Source organism: Theropithecus gelada, chromosome 3 (genome assembly GCF_003255815.1).
Source record: "Theropithecus gelada isolate Dixy chromosome 3, Tgel_1.0, whole genome shotgun sequence".
NCBI lineage: Eukaryota > Metazoa > Chordata > Mammalia > Primates > Cercopithecidae > Theropithecus > Theropithecus gelada.
The window spans coordinates 49,695,445-49,717,663 of NC_037670.1; the positions used below are offsets into that span (position 1 = coordinate 49,695,445).

The 22,219-nt window shown below is 58.5% G+C and overlaps 1 protein-coding gene across 1 annotated transcript in view; it reads right to left on the minus strand.

Annotated features, from left to right (window-relative positions):
- Positions 1-280: 280 nt before the first annotated feature.
- The window catches only part of PDGFA (platelet derived growth factor subunit A), a 23,589-nt gene continuing 1,650 nt past the window's right edge, over positions 281-22,219 (minus strand). Inside the window, exons 2-7 of the mRNA XM_025377990.1 lie at positions 21,514-21,643; positions 19,957-20,053; positions 14,886-14,990; positions 13,574-13,761; positions 4,099-4,225; positions 281-1,565 (exon numbers count right to left, since the gene is read on the minus strand). Coding sequence (XP_025233775.1) covers positions 1,555-1,565; positions 4,099-4,225; positions 13,574-13,761; positions 14,886-14,990; positions 19,957-20,053; positions 21,514-21,643 — 658 coding nt within the window. The 3' untranslated portion in view covers positions 281-1,554. The remainder of the gene's footprint in view (positions 1,566-4,098; positions 4,226-13,573; positions 13,762-14,885; positions 14,991-19,956; positions 20,054-21,513; positions 21,644-22,219) is intronic.

Genomic DNA, 22,219 nt, shown 5'->3' on the forward strand with positions numbered 1-22,219 from the left:
CATGGACACACCAGGTCAGGTGGGCTCCCTTCTTGGATGAAACTCTTCATGGTCTTCTGGCTACTCTGACACTCCTCATCCGCTCCAGGGAGTGGAGCCTGCAGGAGGATGCCCTTGGCCTAACCCCCGTAGGTGCTAAACCATGGAGGCAGGTCCAGGGACCCCACCCAGAAAGCTCTGACCTCCGCTTCCACCCAACAAAACACCGCATGACCTGGCAACCAGGGTCTAGAATCAGTGCTAGAAAAACGTACCACAAAACGCTTCTCACGTCCATGGGTTTTGTTGGTGGTATTTTTTTTTAATTTTGGATCAACAAAAAAAGAACATAGCAGGCTCTCAGGTATATAAAACAGGTAATATTAGGTAAACATACAAACTTCACCTTTACAAAAAAACAAACCACACACACACATTTCTGTTAATACACATAAAGCACAATATCTTACCAAAAATAAAGAATTTGGGTTCTGTCCAAACACTGGCAGCAGAGGGAGTGACCGCCACCACGGCACCAGGGCACGACAACACAGATAGAAGCGGCAATGCATCTCATGTGCCGCGCGGGAACACAGCATTCTAGGTGTATACTGCGGGGAACAAGGTGTCACTCAGCCACAAACAGGGGCTCTGGGGCAGGTGCCGCAGGGACGGCATACGATTGGTTGACGCATAGTTCTTTCAAAATGGCTTAAATTAAAAAATAAAGCAGGGTAAGGGAGAAACACAAAGCCAGAAACATTTAGGAAATGATGCATAGGTAGGTATACCATGTTTATTTTAATACATCTCATTAGTTTGCATCTTGCTAGGAAAAATACCGTCGCACTGTCCTGACAGTTACAGCAGCCTGTGTGTTATCGGTGTAAATGTCATCCAAGAGATAATTTAACCTAAAAAAAAAAAAAAAAAAGGCTAGCCAAAGAGGAAAAAGGAAAGCTTAATAATCACTTTATGGTGTAAAAAAAAAAAAAAAAAAAAAAAAAAATCCACTTAAGGCTCTCAGGAAGGTTTCTGTATGGGCTTAAATACTACAGCGAGGAGGTGTGGTTTCTAAAGTTCGCGTGGCGGTTTCCAAGACATTCCTGCTTTCTGCGTGCCCCTGCAGAGCCCGCCAGCACCCCTCTGGAGTCGTTCCCAAAGCAGGCTCTGCATCCTCGGCAAAAAAGCACCTGTGACCACCCGGACAGAAATCCAGTCTGCTGAGACCTCTGCACTTCCATCCCACGGGAGCGACCCTCCATCTCGTCGAGTTTAGATATTTTTGTGAATCCGTTTTGTTTTTGTCATGTTTTGTGGTTTTGTTTTCTCTCTCTCTCTCTCTCTTTCTGACAAGGAAGCTTCTTACTGCTTCACCGAGTGCTACAATACTTGCTTTGATGTCACATTAAACAAATGTGCACTGTCTCTTTGTTCTCCCGAGTGTTCTCGGACACAGTTTTTCACGGAGGAGAACAAAGACCGCACACTGGCAATAAAGCACCGTACATAGTAGGTTCAGGAATGTAACACGCCATGTACATCCATGTCCCAGGAAAGGGCTGTGGCTCATCCTCACCTCACATCTGCAGGGAGAAGGGAAAGACAGACACTGAGACCACCGACCAAGTGAACCACCCAGCACACACATCACTGCATAGGAGGCAAACAGGGTGAAAACATTTAACCCAATCAGGGGTACACATGGATTTCAAGTTTTCATGAAATTTCCAGAATCACATTTGCCACATTAGCCATGTTGCAGTACCCTGACAGGAATTGGGATTAGGCTCCCAGTATCTCACAGAAGAACATGTCTAGAGACCAAGCCCCATTCTTCCATTGTACAGATGGGGGAAACTGAGGCCAAGAATGGTTCATTTGCCCTTCTCCCTGCCTTCCTTTCTTCCAGCCGAGGGCTTAGATGTGATTTCTGGAGCTCTGGCAGCCACCTTGGCCCATGAGACAACCCTGAGAATGGAGGCCACCAGCCAGACAGAAGAGTCTGCACCTAAGCAGACCTATGCTGATTCTTTAAGAACAACTCTTCCGCATCCTATGTTGCCGCTCCTTCACACACTCCAACACTTGGGCCAACTATAGGCTGAGCATGAGTGCCAGCCAGGCATGGGACAACAGGAGTGCCAGCCTCTCACCATGGGATCTGTCACCAGCAGGCCCACGGAGGCCAGAGCCTAACGCTCTGTAGAAACGGAACCTGCAGGCAGGCACGAAACCACCCATCACACCACACTTTGGGCAAACGAAGCCAAGGCTGGCTGACCAACAGTCCTGGACTACTTCAAAGACCCGCCCAAGTGGATACTTTCCTCCCAAGAGGCTCCTCATGAATGGACCTCACCCGCAGGCCCAAGTCCCACATTGCAAATAGGAGCCAGGGTTCTCAGACACCCTATCTCTGAGAGCCTCCTCTCTTCTAAAGAAACTATTTGTTTTGGCCGCCATGGAGTCCCACGTGCCAGGAGGAGGAACCAGGCCAGACAGGGCTCCAACTTTCCCAAGCCAGGCGGGCCAATGCCAAGGACCAGGAAGGCTTGAAACTGCCTCCTCCGTGATGACAGCGACTGCCTAGGTCCCATCTCCATCTGGGAAGTGACGTGTGTTGCTAGGAGACGTTTCCCAAGCTCCCTTGCAGTGGAGGGATGGCAGCTGAGAAAAACACAAAAGTCACTGGGTGGAATTTCCAGGATAGCTCTCTAAGGGTGTTATTTTGCCCTTTTCCCCCCTCACTCCTTCTTCCAGCCTGGAGCACAGATGTGGTTTCTGGAGCTTTCGCAGCCACCTTGGGCCATGAGGCAACTGCAGATGGATGCCACTAGCCAGACAGAAGGGAGACCCTGATGATACTTCAAGGCTACCCTCCCTGCTCTGCAATCCCACTTTTAGATGAAAGTCATGAAGCTCGACCTTATCTCAATCCCTGTGCTGTCTGGTGTCACTAGCAGCCAAATGCAGTTTCCAACACAGGAGCCGACAGCCCTGTGCGTTTATAAAGGATTTCCAGATATATTCAGCCTCCAACAGTCCTTATCTGTAATCTCAGTTAAGCCTCAGTTTTTTCATCTGTCAAATGGGGTGGGTGATCCCAGAGTGGTCAGGCGGTCAGAGCAGCCCCACCGCTGCTCAGGTCGCCCAACCCATTCCATTCATGTGCAATGCTCCTGCGTCCCCAATCAACGACAAAGAGAAGGACAAAGCTGAAGGCAGGCTCCCAGAGTGGGAGTGAGCCGCGGGCCGGGGCGTTCTGCGAGGCAGGAGCAGACGGGGAGCAAGGAGACCCAAGCCCAGCAGACACCATGAAGGCCAATCAGGGCCACGTCCCTGCCGCACCCGGCGAGACAGGAAGCGTGATTTGCTGGTGTGATCAGTTGGTTGCACTTCCCCGCCCTGCAGGACTCAGCATGTCTGGCGGACAGGTCCTACCTGGTTGGCTGCTTTAGGTGGGTTTTAACCTTTTTCTTTTCCGTTTTTTACCTGACTCCCTAGGCCTTCCTGTTAACAAAAGGGCACGGCAGTGAGTGGGCCAAGGGATGGCCGTCGGCGTGAAGAACTGAAGCAACAAATACCTACGGTGTTTATCTTTCCAGAAGAGAAGGCCAGCACCCTGGCATGGAGAAACTTCTGAGTCCCCTCGTGCTCCCAGGGCCCAGACACAGCAGGGCACAGAGGCCATTCTGCTCCTGGGTGGAGTCCGCTCAGTGGGGTGAAGGAGAGACCCCCGCCAGCCAGGGCAGCTGTAGTCCTCGAACTTGCTCCTCCCGCCCATCCCGGCAGGGGCCCTTCTTCAGATTCTTCTCATCTCAGCCCCGTGGCCCACTGATGAGTTGGGCATCTTATGCACTCCCAGCCCCTCTCAGTGAGGCCTGAACCTCCTCTCCTGTCAGTGCCGCGGCTTGGGCTCCCCACTGGACACCTGCAGGCGTGGGATCTGCCTCCTCAGCAGGCATCTGGCCCAGGAGCAGGCCAACAAGTCCTTCAACAGCAGCCCAGATGCACACAGTCGTGAGCATCGCGCTCCAGGGGGCCACCTAACACCCCAAAAGCAAGGCTCCGAGGATCTGTTCTCGAACACCAATGCCAACGAAGGCAGCCACTCACCCGTGTCCTCTTCCCGATAATCCGGATTCAGGCTGGTGGTTGCGCAGGCGCACTCCAAATGCTCCTCTAACCTCACCTGGACTTCTTTTAATTTTGGTTTCTTCCTGACGTATTCCACCTTGGCCACCTGTCCGACAGAACACAGCCCAGCCATGAATGCCTGCATGGAGTTTCAGACAACACGACGTGCTGGGAGCCAGGGACAGGCTGGGAGGGAGGAGAGAGCAGCCTGACCTCTGACCTCTGACCTCCTCCCAGGAACGCTACCTTGTGGTGGAGAGTGTAGGAGTACCAGGTGAAAAACCTACAAGCTGCAGTGCAGTTTTTTTTGTGTGTGTTTTAGTTTTTTTGAGTAGGATCTCACCCTGTCACCCAGGCCAATCATAGCTCTCTGCAGCCTTGAACTCTTGGGCTCAAATGATCCTTCCACCTCAGCCTCCCACCTATAAGCACAGGCCACCATGCCCAGCTAATTTAAATTTTTTTTTTTTTTTCTGGTAGAAATGAGATCTCGCTATGTTGCCGAGGTTGATGTTGAACTCCTGGACTCAAGTGATCTTCCTGCCTCAGCCTCCCAATGTGCTGGAATTTCAAGCGAGAGCCACCACGCCTGGCGTTGGAGCATGGCATTTTGTAGATTCATCCTATTTTTGTTTAAAATAAACCCAAAGGTTCACGTGTGCCTGGGGGGTCTGAAGGATGCACACTGCTAAGGTGTGGGAGTTTGGGGGTTCTGGGGTGCAGGTGGCCAGGGAAAATGTTTGCTTGTGTGTGGATGTGCAGCTGGAAAATGTTTTCAAATGATCATGTTGTTATTAAATACATTTTAAAAGCCAGGCTGAGCATGGTGGCTCACGCCTGTAATCCCAGCACTTAGGAAGGCCAAGGCGGGAGGATCGCTTAACTCCAGGGGTTCAAGACCAGCCTGGGCAACATAGTAAGAGCCTGTCTCTAAAAACAATTTAAAAACTAGCGAGCCATGGTGGCACCTGTACTCCCAGCCTACTCAGAAGGCTGAGGTTGGAGTATCACTTGAGCCCAGGAGTTTGAGGCTGCAGTGAGCTGTGATAATACCACTGCACTCCAGCCTGGGCGATACACCAAGACCCTATCTCTATTAATTAAAAAAAATTTTACAGCCATGGCCTAGGAATGGGGGTTCGTGGCTGTATCCTAGCCTGAGGTTGTTGTGGACTTGAGAGTCCAGATGATAATCCCAGCTGCTGGCCTGATGAGGTCCCCACCTCCCTGCCAGCCCCCAGGCAGCAGGGCCAGCAGACCCACAACCGGGGTCCCCTCATGACTCCCCCAGGTCCAAGGCTCTCCTTGGGCTCAGAGAGGCCTGACCTCGGAAACCAGGGCCAGGAACTCTGGGCCATCACTGAGGCTCCACAAGATGAACCGGGAGGAGCACAGGCTGGTGGGCTGTGGCTGTCAGGCACAGGCAGCTCAAAAGCGAACCAGACCTCAGCCGAGTGTCCCTCTTCAGACTGGACTCTGCCTGTTTGCAAGCCACACCTGCCCTCAATTCTCCAGGCACAGAACCACAACATAGGGGTCCTGCCTCCACAGCCCCTTCCTGGGGGAGCTGAAGGCAGACAATGGCCCAGTCCAGGCCAGAGAGGGGGAGCTTCAGGCATTCAACAAGGGAGGCAAGAAACACACACACACACATGCACACATGCATAATGCACATACAAGCCCCGTCATGGGAACACAACTCCACCCCACACACACACCTGTATAATGTACACACATACCCTGTCATGGGGAGGCAACTCCACCCCCCACACACATTCATGCAGGCATAATGTACACATGGGCCCCATTATGGGAATCTTACTACACACACGCCTGGCATCAACAGACCCCTAATGCACAGCCAGGGACCGCGTGAGTCGAGCACCGGCTCTCCCAGCCAAAACCCCAGCACTCGTGTCATCCTCCCAACCACCCTATAAGGAGGCACGACTGGCACCTCCATTCACAGAAGAAGAAACTGAGACAAAGGCAAGCCCTAACTAAACCTGTCCCTAACTGCTAGGCTGTCCCACCTGCCCCCTGGGGCACATGCCAGGGAACAGCCACCACCTTCCTGCCTTCCCAGGCCCCAAGCACCCAGCAGGCGTTCCATCTGTGCCCATGGAACCAGCCCTGCCGCATACAGGGTCTAAGTCCAAGAACAGCCCCCACTTCACCCCTCACGGTTCATGGGGAAACTGAGGCTAGAAAGGAAACAGAGGCCGGGTCACCCCCTGAGCACAGGGGCGTGGGGGAATGCACGCTGCTGGGTGAATGAGGAGACCTCAGCACAAGGTCAGATGCCCCCAGCCCAGTGGCCCTGCCTCCCAGGCAGTCAGGAGGGTAAAGGAGGGAAGAGGGGAATGTTTCCCAACCTTCTTCAGGGGGTGGGGTGGGGGACTCTGGAGACTGGGCATCAGCAGGACCCCCAGGCAGAAGGTCAGCTCTGCACCCTGGGACCAGGCAGGCTCCGAAGGTAAGCCGGTCCCTAAGGCACTGGGGACCAGGCTTGTCCAAGGCTGAGTTAATGGTTAACCCACAGTGCAAAGGGTGCCTGCAGGCGTGTGAAGTGGTCTGGCCTGCCTGGGGCATGAACAGACAGCCAAGTATGAGCTCAACAGGTGCAGGGCGTGGGACGCCTGGGGTCAGGAGCCAGCTCAGAAACAGGACCTGGCCTGGGAGGTTTCGCTACGTCACAAAGCGTGAGAGAAAGCGGCCAGGACACCGCCACTTCCTGGATGGGGTTCCGTTCCGTTCGGGAGGCCTCAGACCAGTCCCCCAACTCCCGCAGCAATCTGCCCCTTTCCCCAGGACAGAATCCTCCAGAGAGGCTTCTGCAGCTGTGCACACACTTCCACCTCCCATCTGGAAAAGGGAAGCCGATCACACCCACTCAGGGGTTGAGGAATAAATGAGGCTGCACACGCAGAAGCCCCCAGAACTGAGGACAAAGCCAACCTTCAGGAGTGGGCTGCCACCGGCGTCTATTCTAACACAGAGCCTCGAAACCAACCCGCCCCCTGGTCCCCAGGCTCAGCACAGTACCACCCCCCACCCACCACAGGCAGAGAGTGAGTCTAGAGTCATGCTCCTGTTGAGGGCCTGGGGTGGGAGAGGCCCAGCCTAAGGATGAACTGCAGCAAAGCCTCAAGAGGAGCAGCAGGGCCGCCTGGGACCTCAGCCACCCCCAGCCCTCCAAGCGTGTCTTTAGCCCTCCCTGAGTCAAGAACTGCCAGGTAGTAACTAGGGATCCCAGTGCACAAAACCAGACCCAGCCCCCTCCTGCCTTGGCAGGGGCCGAGCTCCTTCTTCCTCTCCCCTGGAGGCCCTGGACACAGGTCCCAGAAGGTGGAACAGCACCAGCCTCACATCCTGCCACCTCCTGGGCTCAAAGCACCCCTACTCTGCTGCTCCCACCCACCCTCAGCCTCTGCAGGGGCGGCCAAGTGAGGCATGGGGCAGGTGGGCTCTGAAATCTGGGTTCGTGGGGATGGGCTCGGGCAGGGCGCCCTGTTCTGCTCCCAGCCCTGACCCTCCGGGTGGCACAGCCTCTTTGGTCAACAAGCAGCCTCACCTAGTTCCCTCGGCAGGGCAGATACCAGGGCCCGGCTCGGCAGAGACCGCAGGCCCATCTGGCCAGACACCAAAGCCCAGGCGAGGGGCAGGCTTGCTCTCTCATCCACTCAAGATGGCCAGCCGCCGCAGGTATGTGGGCTCCCAGGACACAGCAGAAATGCCACCCCTCTGGGCACCGTGCGAAAGGCACACGGCACGGCCGCTCGTCTGGGAACCCACTGTCTCCTCAGACAAGCCCATTTTTATCAAACAAAAACAAACAGCGATTTATGATTGCACCTGTTTCTGAGTATGCCAGGATTCTGGGCCGTTCCACCACCTCTGTCTGGCCAGGAAATAGCTGCATTTTTCTCCCAAGAACACAAAATGAATTTTGGATTCTCACAAAAACCTCCTCCATAAAAGAAGGCCAAGTCCAAAGAACAGAGACTACAATGTCCTCAGGACCCCCACGGTAGGTGGCCCGGCCCCCAGACCCAAGCTGGAGCCCAAGTGATGGGGGGGGGGGGTCTCCATGTCCCTCCCCTTTTTCTGTCCCAGAGATGTGGGCTGCACCTCATCACACCAGACATTCCAATTTCCCACAGCTGAGTTCATCTGCATCGTAAGCCTGCCCACCACAACACTCCCGGCACGAACTCACCCGAGACTATAATGAAGGGACGCTGTCACCCCTCTAGACCTGGGATGCTGAGTCCCTGCTGCTACAAAGCCTAGAGGCTGCAGACACGCCCTGAGGAGGGCTTGGGACAGTCACTCCCTGCAGGGGACCCCACCCCAACTCCAGGTTATGTCCTGACCCTTTCAAAGCTCCAAGACAGAGTATCAGCCATGAAAGACACGTGACTGGACCGCACACGCCCGTCACTGTAACCCTCACAGCTACCCTGTGAGGACGCCATCGTGGTCCATTTTAGAGATGAGAACACACAGCACAGACAAGGGAAGCCCCTTGCCCAGGGTCACACAGTGTTGAATCTCCATTCCTAACCTGCACTCCTTCTCACCTCTTTCACAGAAAGGAAGCCTAGACTCCAAAAGAGCAGAGCCCTGGCCCCATCGCCCCACAGCCCAACCTGGGGGTCTCTCAACAGAGACTTGGAATGTCACTCAATCCAGATGCTGACTTGGGTCATGAGGATCCCAGCCGGGCGTAGTGGCTCACGCCTGTAATCCCAGCACTTTGGGAGGCCGAGGAGGGCAGATCACCTGAGGTCAGGAGTTCGAGACTGGCCTGACCAACATGGCGAAACCCCATCTCTACTAAAAAATACAAAAAATAGCCCGGCATGGTGGCGTGTGCCTGTAATCCCAGCTATTCGAGAGGCTGAGGCAGGAGAATGACCTGAACCTGGGAGGCAGAGGTTGCAGTGAGCTGAGATCAGGCCACTGCACTACACTCCAGCCTGGACAACAGAGTGAGACTCTGTCTCAAAAAAAAAAAAAAAATCCCTCAAATCGGGCATGGAGGAGGTTCATGCTTGTGATCCCCGGAATTTGACACCAGCCTGGCCAACAAAGCAAGATCCAGTCTTTATAAAAAAGAAAAAAAAGAAGATCCTGCCTCCTTCAGCACCGCCCCCACATCCACTAAGAATGGAAGCAATGCTCAGGCCTCAAGCTCGTGTAAGAGTCCCCTGCCCAGCCTGGCTCAAGAGGACCCCCACTCCGCCCATCTAGAGACTCCTGCACCAGACCCCAGAGAGTGGACAGAGGCGTGGCTGGGAGCTTCTCACCCAGAACACCCCAGCCACTCCGTTCCAGGGAGCAGAGGCCTATCCCGAGCACCAGGTGAGCACACACCTTCTGGAAGCCTCCAGCCCATCAAGGCAGGCTCAGAGTCAGCTCCATCCCGGCTAGACCCCTGCAGCCCTCGGGCTGGCATCTCATCCCCATGGTCCACGTCCAGGCCCACACTCCTGTCCTACCCCCGAGGCTTGGGTCTGGGGGAAGAGTCGGGCATCCAGGGACCAAGAGCTGACTGTGCCAGGCAGAGTGCAAGGAAACACCCACCCAGCTGGGGACCCTGGCCAGTCTCTCCCCGAGGCTGCCGGTCAGTCACATCCTGGTGATCCCAGCAGGGCCTGTGCCGGGCAGTGACCACTCCTGGCTTCACTACCATCTTCTAACAAGAGACCTCTGAATGTTGACTGGAAGGGCATAAAAAATGGAAACGGGAGGTGCCACGCCCAGCCTGGGTGGACAGACTGTGGGGGCCCCTCCCGGTCAGCCCCAACCCCGCTGACCTTAGCTGACCCCATGCCCACTCACAGGCATGGAGTCTGAGGCTCTGGGGCCCATCTCCTTCTCACCAGGTTGACAGCCACCTCCATCCGCAGTGGCAGGACCAGCCTCTTGGCTCAGCCTCCGCAGTGGGGCTCCTGTTTCCTCTGACCTTTGTCCCCTCAGCCAGAGCCCCTGTGTCCGGAGCCGGATGTTTTCCTCCAACCCTCGGATGGGTGGGCAGGGAGAAGACGCCTCCCAGAAGCGGGAACGTGATGGGGGCCTGGGTCTGAGGAGGTGGGAATTGGGCCGCCCGGCTCTGCTGCAGGACACAGCCCTGAGGTCTTAGGATACCCTGTCCCCGCTTGGGCTGACCAGGACCCTGTCCCGCCAGATGAGACCCAGAGGCAGAGCCCTGGTCCCGGCTCCACCACTGCACAGAGCAAAGCAGGGGCCACTCCCGGAGGGGGAACTGGCCCTCATCCCCAATGTTGCACGGGCCAGAGGGTGCTGGAAGCCCCTAGGCCCCACCCAGCCCGCTCCGGGGGCCGGGGGAGGGAGGCAGCACTGCCCTGTAGGGCCAAGCCCTCCTATCCTCACCCCATGACAAGCCAGGGCGGGAAGGGTGGGGCCTGCCCAAGGCTGAGCCATGGGCTGAGAAACTCTCCCCACACCTCCAAGGCTCCCCCAACACCCAGAACTGACATGAGAATCTCTAATGAGAACAAGACCACAGGTATCCCGGACTCAGAGCTCACAAGGGCCTCCAACATACAACTTGGGAGGATGCCGAGGCCCACAGAAAGGCAGAGGCTGTGCCCCAGGGAGGCACACAGGACAGAGGGGACGGTGCTGGGCTCACGGCCGGGGCACCTGGGCCACCGGGACCTGGAGGCCCGAGTCAGGCCCTCCCTTCCCCTCCTTCCCTGACCCCCTGGCAGTAAATACCCTCTAAGGACAGAAGAGTGCCCCAGACAAGCACCCGCAGGGCCCTGGGAAAAACTCGGGGCTTCGAAAGGGGATTGTGTGGCCTTGGAGATCCCGGGTAGTAAGATGTGGAATCTGCTTACTCAATACCCAGGCACCTCGGAGGACCAAGTCCCCAGAGGCCAAGATAATTCCCAGTTACGAGTCTAAAGTGCCTGGTCATGTGACGAGGAAACGGCCTGGCTGGCTGCAAAGTCCTTCGTGGAGAAAATTCTCCCCCTGCCCCATCTCCCTCCAGGGGCCTGGAGTCACAACAGTGGGGGGTGGGGGATGTGAAATAATTATTTTCTAAAGTCAAAGAATGGTTACTAATGTAACCCCAAAACTGAAATCTTCAAACATAATTTCAGTGATCCCATATTCCAGGAAGAGCAGGTTCAGTGGTCACCAGATCCTCAGCTGACTTGAGCCCAGGGGGTCTAGACCAGGCTGGGCAACACAGCTAGATCCCCAACTCTACAAAGAATTTTAAAATCAGCCAGGCGTGGTGGCGTGCACCTGTCATAGTCGGGCGGCTTAGGTGGGAGGATAGCTTCAGCCTGGGAGTCCGAGGCCGCAGCAAACTGTGATCGCACCACCACACTCCAGCCTGGGCAACAGAGCAAGACCCCGTGTCAAAAAAAAAAAAAAAAAGTCCTCAGCTGAGGCCGAGCCAGGAGGCTCCGAGTCAAAGCAACAGCCTCCTGGACTAGGGGGGCCGCGCCCGCCTGCACCTGCTGCTCAAACACGTGGGTCCCGCAGGTCAGGTGGGAGCATTAACAGCACTTTAAACCAACTGAAGACAGTTTCCAGGGAGAGGAGCCCTAAGAGAGCCCACCCCTCCCAGATGGGAGCCCTAGGGAGGTGTTAGGCCTCACAGAAGCCAGAAGATACCTTAGACACTCACCCTGCAACCCCGTCCCCAAAACTGGAGACTGATGCCCCAACAGGCAGGAAACCTCCCTTGCAAACAGGATGGCAGCAGCCCCGGCTCTCTCAGAAGGGCCAGGCCCTGCCTCAGACCCATTGCACATGGGAGGAAAACACGCAGGCCAAAGCCAGCCCACCCAGGGCGCTGTATTCCGCAGGTCTCTGGGCACACTTCCCTGAATGCAGGGAGAAGAGGCCCAGCCACACAGCCCTGGCCCTGGGACCTCAGCAACCAAAGAAGACCTTCAGCAAGTTCACCCGGGTGCTGCTCCTCCCCCAGCGCAACCCCAGGGAGGAAGGCCCTGCTGTGGCAGGAATGCCAGTGCCCCCAGGCTTCTTACGCTGAAATCCCAGCTCAAGGGGATGGCATTAGGAGGCAGGTGTCTTAGGGAAGGCATGAAGTCCTTTTTTTTTTTTTTTCTTAGAGATAGAGTCTTGCTGTATTGTCCAGGCTGGAATGCAGTGACTCCATCACAGCTCACTGCAGCCTCAACCTCCCGACTGCTTTCTAAGGCACTGAGACTGCACTGGTGCACCGGTTTGCCGCAGCCTCGGACTCCCAGACTGAAGCTATCCTCCCACCTAAGCCGCCCAAGTACGACAGGTGCACGCCACCACGCCTGGCTAGTTTTAAAATTCTTTGTAGAGTTGGGGATCTCACTGTGTTGCCCAACCTGGTCTGGACTCCCTGGGCTCAAGTCAGCTGAGGATTTGGTGACCCTGACCCTCCCACCTCAGCCTCCAGAGTAGCTAGGACCACAGGCACGTGCCACCACGCCCGGATAATTTTTGTATTTTTTGTAGAGATGGGGTCCTGCCATGTTACCCAGGCTGGTCTTGAACTCCTGGGCTCAGCGATCCTCCAGCCTCAGACTTCCACAGTGGCTGGGACTACAGGTGTGAGCCACCTCGCCCGGCCTGCTTAGGTTCTAGGGGTGGAGCCTTCATGAATGCAATCAGTGCCTTAGAGAGCAGACTAGGGAGCCTGTTCACCCCACCCCTCACACTGAGGGCCGAGCGAGAAGGCGTCATCTATGAACCCAGAAAACACGGCCCCAGCAGAGAGAGTCTGCCGGCGCCCTGATCTTGGACTTCCAGCCTCCAGAACTTTGAGAAATACATTTGTTGCTAATCAGCTCCTAGTGGATGGAATTCTGCTAAAGCAGCCTGAAAAAGACAGGCACCACCCCCCACTTAACGAAAGCGGGGCTCACCCTGGGATTCTGCAGAGGGAAGTCTGCTATCTGGCCTGGAGCCCATCCCAAGCCCTCCCTGTCCTTCTCCTGGGCTGCTCTAGGGGAGAAGCCAGGGGAACCTCCAAAGGTCAGGCACTTCCAGAGGCAATGCAGGCTCTGAATACCCACCCCCTACTCCTCCTGCCACGCACCACAGCCCCCACTGAAGAGCCTGCAGAGGACGCTCCAGGTCCCGGGGACGCCAGACAGCTTCCTGCTAAGCAGCTCGACACCTTGCAAGGCCCAAAACAGCCCCCGCACTGTGGCCTAGAGCGTGGAAAAGAGGTCAGACTCATCCCCAGAGCATCAGAGTGGAAGGCCCGGCCGGCCCTGCCTTTCCCACACCCCCAGGTGCTCCTTCTCCTCCCTGGGCCTCAGTGTACCTGCCAGGGAGATGGGAGCGCAGCCGTGCACCGCCCCCCACCAGCCATGCCAAGAGCACCTTGTGGCCACCTGGGAGGGACCCTGGCTGCCTGGTAGGGGCGGCCCTCGGGCTGGGGTAGGGAGGGAGGGGCCGGGCTCACCTTGACGCTGCGGTGGTGGATGCGTGAGGGCTGGCACTTGACACTGCTTGTGTTGCAGCAGCCCGTGCAGCGCTTCACCTCCACGCACGGGGGCCAGATCAGGAAGTTGGCGGACGTGGGGTCAACCTGACTCCGAGGAATCTCGTAAATGACCGTCCTGGTCTTGCAGACAGCGGGGACAGCTTCCTCTGCAACGGCGGGGACACAGTGAGCAGGGACTGGCCTCTGCGACCACCGCCCCACCCCAGGGCTGGGGCGGCTCCAGCTGGGCCTGGAGGGCAACCAGGGTGAGCCACAGGCCAGGATTCCTCCTCGGCAGCAGAGGCTCAGCTGGGAGCAGAGGCTCATGGGCGGGGTGGGCAGGAGCACCACACATCCAAAGCAGCCCAGCCCGGTGCCTGCAGGCTGGAGGAACCTGGACAGGTGGGGCCAGTGACTGGGGGTGCAGAGCAGGACTTAGCAGAGAATCCTACAGCACTCGCTGGGGTGTTCTGGCCTTCAAGACTGGTCTGAAGGGTGCAAAATGAAGACCCCCACAGCAAATGTCACCTGGGGAGGGCCTGCTTGCATCAGCTGGGACCAGCCACCCACTAAAGTGGGACATCACACTTTAAGGTGGAAGATACAAAATCCATCCTCATGGAGGAAACCACAGCTCAGAGAGGGGGGTCCACCTGCTCAGGGCCACAGAGCAATGAGCAGCACCAGGGCTCAACCCCATCAGGTGGGACCCCAGAGGACGTGGGACTGGGGTAGAAAGCAGCGACTGGCCCAGGAACCTCCCAAACCTGCTAGCTCCTCCTCAAGGGGCAGGAGGGCCATGGGGCTGCCCTGTGAGAAGGGACAAAATATCCCCCAAATGGATGCGGGGGTGGAGCCGTGGAGCCAGGCGTGAGTGGGGCAGGGCATGCAGGGTGTGGTGAGGGCGTCCGGGGCACGCGCGTCCCCACCGGTTCAGCAGCCGGTGCGGGAGCACAGTGCCCACACTGTGAAATTAGGCACGACCACGTTTCCAGCAAGGCTCCTGGGAACAAGCCCCAACAAGACGGAGCACTTAAGGAATTTATGATGGCTTTTCTCCCCTGGAAGTTCTCTTGGCCCAGACCAGGACTCCAGGAGGAGCAGGCGGGCTGGGGCAGGAGACACCCCCGAAGGAGGGAGGCCTAGGGAGAGGCCAGAGCCAGAGGCACCAGGGCCAGGCCTATTTTAGGGAGGAGGGAACGGGTCACTCGCCTGAGGCCACTGTGTTGGGAGAGCCAGCAGCTCCTCCCCACCCAGCCCTGCCCTGCCGATTGCGGCCTCCTCCACTCACCAATGCTTCTCTTCCTTCGAATGGGCAGGGGCCGCTTCTCAGCCGCATGCTTGGTGGCGTGGACCCCGTGAACTCTCAGGCTGGTGTCCAAAGGATCCTCACTCCCTGCAGGTGGAAGGAGAGCACCGTGACCGCTCCAGGCCTGTGCGCTGTGCCCTGGGCCTGTCCAGCCACACTTCCCACAGACCAGCTTTTGGGAGCCACTGGGGAACAGGCACCTGGCAGCACAGCCCCCCACAGCTCCCTGCCATGAGGGGCAGGGGGCGCCCCTGGGAGAACCGTGATTCCCACCAGGGCTTTTCAGATATGCAGGAGATGAAACGCCTGAAACTGCAGAAAACGCCCAATTAGCACAGAGAGCCCCAAATGCAGGGGCCGGCAACGAAGCTGAGGGCCCTTCGGGGAAGGGGCTACAGGCAGCCTCTCCTCTGGTGCCTCCTCCGAGGTAGCCCAGGTGAGCGCTGCCTGGGTCAGGAGGGGCTTGAGGCTGCCCGGCTCAGTGCACCTCTCCGAGGGGCACAGGGTGAAGCCAGGCCCCACCTCTGTCTGGGGGCTGGAGCAAAGGAGAAGCAGAGGCCACTGAGATTTCTGCAGGTGCCTGTACGTCTCCCTCCCTCCCCCTCACGAAAGCACTCCCCGAACAAGTGGCCTAACCTTTGAGGGGCACTGGAAACAGCCAGACTGGGCTGTGGGCCAGACCCCACTCATTCCTGAAATGAGTCTACTGTAGGGCCAGCGGCCATAAGGAGAGGCAGGAGGGCACGTGGCCTCTCGTGGAGCCCACACCGAGGAGTTCCCGCAGCCTGACAGAGGGAGGCGGCCTGCGGAAAGGGGTTGAGAGAAGCTGGCATCTGCCAGCCGTGTTTACAGCGAGGCGGCCAGGTGCAGGTGGGGCAGTGGCCCAGAGCCAAGACCAGCACTGACCGGGGAGCAGAACTGAGAACCCTATCCCTGTCGCCCCACCCAGTGCACACACCACCCCATTCACAGGCGCTGATGGCTACGGCAGACAGGCTGGGGGAGTCTCAGGTCTCTCCGATTCCTGCAGCAGGGAGAGGACCCACAGTCCTGCCCATGGATACTGCCCGCACCTGGACACTGTGGGTGGCTCTGGGCCTCCTTGACTTGGCCCCCTGGTCCCAGCTTGGGGGGTCTCTTCCCATCTCCCTCCCTCCTGCCTCTCTAGCATATAACCAAGGGAGAACAGGCGCCGAGACAGTGAGCCTCACAGCCAGGGTGTCCCAGAGGCACAGAGATCTCCCCACCCCCTCCTGGGAAGCTTGGGAGGTCCCAGTCACCAGCCTAGACAGCTAAAGGGCTCTGCACCTCCTGGGTTCGGGACTAGAAGCCCAAAGTGTCTCTTCCCAGCCCACTGAGGCATTCGTGAGCGTCCACAAACCAACCAGAGAAACCTCAGCTTCCTCCGCACCCCGAGGAGCCTGAGACCCGCAGATTTAAAATTAAGTCCCGCAAACCTCACACAAGGTGACAGGCAAAGATGAAGCCCGCCCAGAGCCCAACTTTTTACCGAAAATGACTCAATGTTCCAATGACACTAATTTTTTTTTGAAGCTCAAAATAAGATCAGAACAGAACGACTCACGCAGTAGGAATTTCCCATCAACCAACTGTTACAAGCAGCACTTCTTTTCATGAAAAAGTGACACTTCTGAGTCACATCCTGGTGGTGCCCATCTTGCCATGGCCAAACCAAAGAGCAACCGGTCCACTCACCACTCGTAGGAGAAAATTCAATCGTAACACCCGCTCCCATTTTCCGATGCCTTGCGATAGCCACGTTTGCATCGGCCACTTTACCAATGACAGTTTCTGTGTGTGCGGTGGGTGCTATCACTTCTTTACATCCGAGGAAACTGAGGCCCAGAGAAATATAACAAGACGAGGAGGAGTGGCTCACAGGAGCCTCTGCGGTCTGCGTCCACAGTGCATGGGCCCTCTAGCCCTGGCTTAATAAACAGAGAAGACGGCAGCCCTGCTATTTCACTGACCCTGAGAAAGCCTGAGCTGGAGAATTTCTTGAGACAAAGGACAGAAGGGGAACAGCTCCCAGTCTAACAAGCCCACCCTTTGCCCCCAGCTCAAGATGCCAAGAGTGGACCATGCTCCCCAAAGCCGCCCTTTCGATCTACACTGGCTGAGACGTGGCTCAGAGCAGCAGCCGCCCACAGCTCAGCAAACACAGCTCTGAGCAGCCCAGGACCAGGCCCAGGTGGCCTGGCCGGCTAGAATCACCCCTGAAACTGCTCCCAGGACAGCTAATCAGGAGGCTTTCCCTTTTGTCTTTTAGGCACAGATGTCCCAATGACAACTCCAGGACAGGGAGAATCTCCCAACTGTCCATCCTGGTCTGACTGGCCCGAGATGGGGATGGGGATATTTATGTTATCAGCCACTGGATGAACCACGGGCAGCGGGCCAGACTGCTTTGGGGAACAAAACACCTCAGCTGCCACTGCACACGGGACAAACAGGCCCTAAATGCCGGCTGCCGGTCATTAAAAGACCACATGCTGGCCTCCGGCTCTAAAAGCCACAGGTGACAAACCTTCACTCTTCCCTCCAGCACACCCTCCGAATGAAATGCTCGGGCTCTACCCTGCTCCTCCAGCCACAGCCAAGGAGCGGCCAAGCCCCCAGATAGTGCCTGGCTCAGTCTCCTTAACTGTACAATGGGGACGCAGCCTGCATGCTGGGAGGAGCCAAATGCCAGTCACAAAGCCCCACCCACCTGGAGGAGGAGTCAGCATAGCTGGGGCGCACACCTGGGATTCCTCCAGGCCTCTTTCTACTTCCTACAGTGTTGGCCTTAGAGGCACCTAATGCGGAGAACATCAGCCTGGAAGGGTTATAAAGGAACCCCGAGGGAAAGTTCATTACATTGTGTTTCTCCCAGCACCCAGCCCCTTCCTCATGAGCCCTACACTGTCCCCTGCCCCTAAGAGACCAGAAGCACCTCTGGATCAAAAAGGGAGTACAGGACCCGGAGGGAGGCTTACCCCAGGAGAACTGACCTCAACCAGTTTACAACCCTCCCTAGGAGAGAGAACCTGAGTTAAGGAAAAGGCATCCCCTACAAGCTGGAGAAGCAGCCGTTGCCTCTCCTGTCCTCAGGCGAGAGACTGTGGGTCCCTCTGGTTCCATTTCCAGCCACACCTGGGGAGGGGACTGAACAGGACGAAGGAGACCCTGCTGTGTTACAAAAGGTCCCCCACCAGGGGCAAGGCTGGAGGCGAGAGGGGAGGTAGATGCCACCCCCATATTCTCACACCCAAAGCCTCCTAGACACTAGCAGAATCCTATTCAGACCCCAAAACCTCTCACAAGACAGGAGGGCTGAGATCGGGGCTCTCTGCCTTCCCTGGGGCAGGAGGAAAGAGATCCGGGCACATGGCTGCAGGGGGAATTTGAAACCGACTAGGAGGACTAGCTTAGGGCATCCTTGTTTTTTTCTGTTTGGACCCTACAACCTAGAAGCCCCCGGGTCAGGAATGCCATCAGCATACGCCACGGAGCTGCAATGCTAAAGGCGATAATGGGTGGGGGTGGAGGAGGCGGGGCGCCAAGACCAGAATAAGAATAGTCCCAGCAGAAAGTGAATGGCCCATTTCCCTGAGGCTTCCAAAGCCAGTCCCACGAGGAGGCCCAGCTCTCCACAGGCCCCCCTTCTGCTAGCACCCCCCCAAAAAAGGCCTGAAACCTTCTCCGAGAAGCAGCCCCCCCCAACTTTTCCAAACCTATCCAGGACCAGCGAGATTCAGGCAAGGGTTCCCCGCCACAAACCAGAGCCAAATCCCTTTCCCCAGAGTTACCGATGGAGGGACCGGGTGAAAACCCCCCCGCCCAGCTGTGCTCTCCGGGTGAAACTACCGCCCCCGCCCCCGATAAGGATCAGCCCAGGGATTTCCTGGGTCAAGAAACTACAGAAACCATCGGCCTTGTTAGAAAATGGTTTTGGCATGAAACGAAAATAGTTCATGCCTCTCCACCACCATAATTAGGTACAAATTTCCAAATGACTAGACCATGTGATTTCACTTAATCCCCCCACGCCCCCCCCCCTTTTTCAGAGTCCTTTGCAGAGAGAGAGAAAAATCTTCATGTCATATACATTCTTCCAATTCTGCGGCCTTAAGTTACTCTTTTTAATAAGTTTATTGCAGACCCCCTTTTTAAACCAGGTTAAGGCTCAGATGGGAGTTCCCAGGCCGACTGCGCATTTTGAAAAGGGCGCCACAAAGGCCTGGAAGAGAGACCTCGCCTTCTAGGAAGGGGCTCTCTGGCCCTGAGGGGGCGGGCGGCCACCCTACACCCTCGCCCCTCCCACCCACCCGTGGTCCCCCCGGGGTGAGAAGCCCCTTTAACCCTTGCCAACCCGGGTCGAACTCTGCAGCTGACATTCGCTCCAAAACTCTGTGCTTGCAAATAAACTGTGTTCGCTACTGGCCCGGCCCCAGGGCCCGAGGATGAGCCGCAAAAATAGCCTCAGGCAGCAGATGCGTCTAAGGCTTTTTATTGGGTCGTGAAAACAGTAAGACACCGGCTTCTGCAGCCACAGAGGCCCAGCCCTGCGGCAAGAACGCGGTACCAGCTCGCAGGGATTACAAAGGGGCCGGCCCCGCCCGCCCGCCCGTCGGACCGGGAGTTGCGCCTGTCCTTGGGGCCTCACTCCGCGGGCTGCCCGCCCGGCGCACGGGCCAGGGCTCAGCGCCCAGAGTCTGGGCCGGATCCCGCCGCTCCTCCGGCCGGAGGGCAGGCGCGGGGCCCGCACACCTGGCGGGGGCCGCGGCTGAACTTTGTATGACACACGCGGCGTTTTCCTTAAAGGCGAAAACAATCCTGGGGCGAGCAAGCAGCCTTCGGCCTCCGCTGGGAGAGAAAGTGGAGACTGGAAGAGAAACTCCTGACTCATCCGCCCGGGCGCTTATGGCCGGGGATTGGATTCTGACCTTTCGGTGCGCTCCTGCGCGGCGCCCCGCCCGGCCCCAGCTCGGGGCGCACAGGCCGCCCGCCCGCGCCCTCCCCGCGCGCCGAGGGAAGGGGCGCGATTTACCTACGGAGTCTATCTCCAGGAGTCGCTGGAGGTCCCGGATGCTGTGGATCTGACTGTGCGCCAGCCTCTCGATCACCTCGCGGGGGATCTCGGCTTCCTGCAAGCAGAGGCCACACGGTCAGTGCCCGCGGCCCCGACCCCGCCGGCACGCGCCCCCGGCCGCCAGGAGTGCCGCCGCCCCGGGCCCGAGGAGACCCCGAGAGCGCCGGCCGCAGTCCCCGCCCCAGCCCCCGCGGAGCCCTCGCCCCGGCCCTGGAACCAGAAGCCGGGGCTGGGGCTGGAAGAGACCCCAAATTCTCCACCCCATCCATGTTCCGCCCTTTGCAAAATCAAAGCCTCCCCCCCTTTATATTTTCAGACAAAAGCCCCCGCACTCCGGCCCCTCCGCCCGGGGTGTCAGTTACAGAAGGTCTGGGGGCAGCGAGGGGGCCGAGAGTTTCCGATTTAATAGTGAGATCAACATCTAGAAAGATCAAGTTAAAATGCGTCACGGGTCGGCGAGAGTCACGGCAGCCCTAACACTTTAATCCAGGCAGGGCTTAAATTTCACGCCCCGGAATCCCGGGCCGAACCCGTGGAGAGGTCTCTCCGTCTCACAAACACACGCACACGCGCGCAGACACACACACGCGCACACACATCTCACTCACACACTCGCCCCACCCCGGGCTCCGGCCCAGCCGCGGCCCTAGCGCCGACTAAGACGCCCAAATCCAGCCCGCGGCCGGGAGAAGAAACCTCCAGGGAAAGCGAGGGTTAAACTTCCACCTCGCACAGCTCTCCCGGCCCTGCGGAGACCACCCTCACCTCTGGCCTCCCCCACTCCCCTCCCCGATTTTTAAGGAGAGTCGGGGGTCGCTGGAGAGCCTGAAGCACTAAGTTCCCACGACGGGGGCTGCGGAAAGTCATTCATCACAGCAAAGCTCCCGGGGATGGGGAAGAGGATGGGGGGGCGGGGACGCCGCGGTGGGAGGGTGCGGACGCCTGGCCCGGCCCCAGCTCGCCTGGCTCAGCCACCTGTAAGCAGGCCCGGGCGGGCGGGACTGCGCCGGCCCTGCGCCCCGCCGGGCTTGGGGACTGGGAACCGGGGACTGTGGCTTGGCGCTGCCTACCCTGCCCGGCCAGGGGCTTCCGCAGCAGCCGCCCCTACCTGTTTATCAGCCGCCCTTCTCTCCTCCCCAGGCTTCGCCGGCTCACACACACACACACACACATACACACACCCCCTTCCCCACTCCCCGCACCCCGCTGCTGCAGCGCCCGCTGCGCCCCAGCTCCCCTTCCCCGGAGAGGACCCTGCGCCCCCCGAAGTTTCTCCCCACTCGTCCACCTCGCTGTTCCCCGGTCCCTCCAAGGCAGAGCAAGCGACGCAACACGCTGGAAACTCCCCACACACACTTAGGCATGGCAGAAAATAGAAACCAGTTGGGAAAATTTAAACATCGACCACCCTAGCAGAAACCAAAACGCTCTCTGCAGAGCCCGCGGCGCCCCAGCCAGCGGGGGGTGTGCGCCGGAGGAGCCGGCGCAGGGACGGGGCGCGGGGGCGGCACCAACCTCGGCCAAAGCATGGGCGAGGTATCCGCAGCCGAGGAGCAGCAGGCAAGCCCAGGTCCTCATCGCGTCCCGAGGCGCTGGAGGCTCGGCGGAGAGGCGAGGCCGCGGGGCGGGCGCTCCAGCCAGGCTCCTGTGGCGGCGAAATTCAGTACCATCCCTTAGGGAGCGCGGCCCGGAGGAGGGTGGCGCGGGGAGCACGAAGCTTGCGGAGCGCGCCCGGCGCGAGCAGTGAGTGCAGAGAGGCAGGCAGCGCCAGCAAGGAGGAGGAGAAACAGGGAGTGCGCGCCCGCCGCGCGGGGAGCCTCCTGGGCCGCCGGGTAGGGGGTGGGGACGGAAGGGGCGGAGGGCGGGGGCTGGGCTTCTTCCTCGGTGCGTTCCCGGTGCTGGCCGCCGCCGCGCTCGCTCCCCGGCGCTGGCTTCAGGAGCGACCCGGCCGGTAATTCTGCATATTTGCGGGCATCAGCCCCGAGAAGAACTCCGGAGGGAAGCTGGGGCCGCCGCCGCCGCTGCCACCACCACCGATCACCTGTCTGGACGCCTGGCCCGGCCCCGGCTGCGAGCTGCGAGCGGCCCTGCGCGCCCACCGCCGGCCCCGCGCTCGCCTCCGGCCTCCTCTCGCAGCCGCCGCCCGGCCGGGCACAGCGCGGCCCAGCACCCCCTCCGCGGCGCGCCCTCGGCTCCGGCGCCGCGCTCCGCCCTCCGCCCG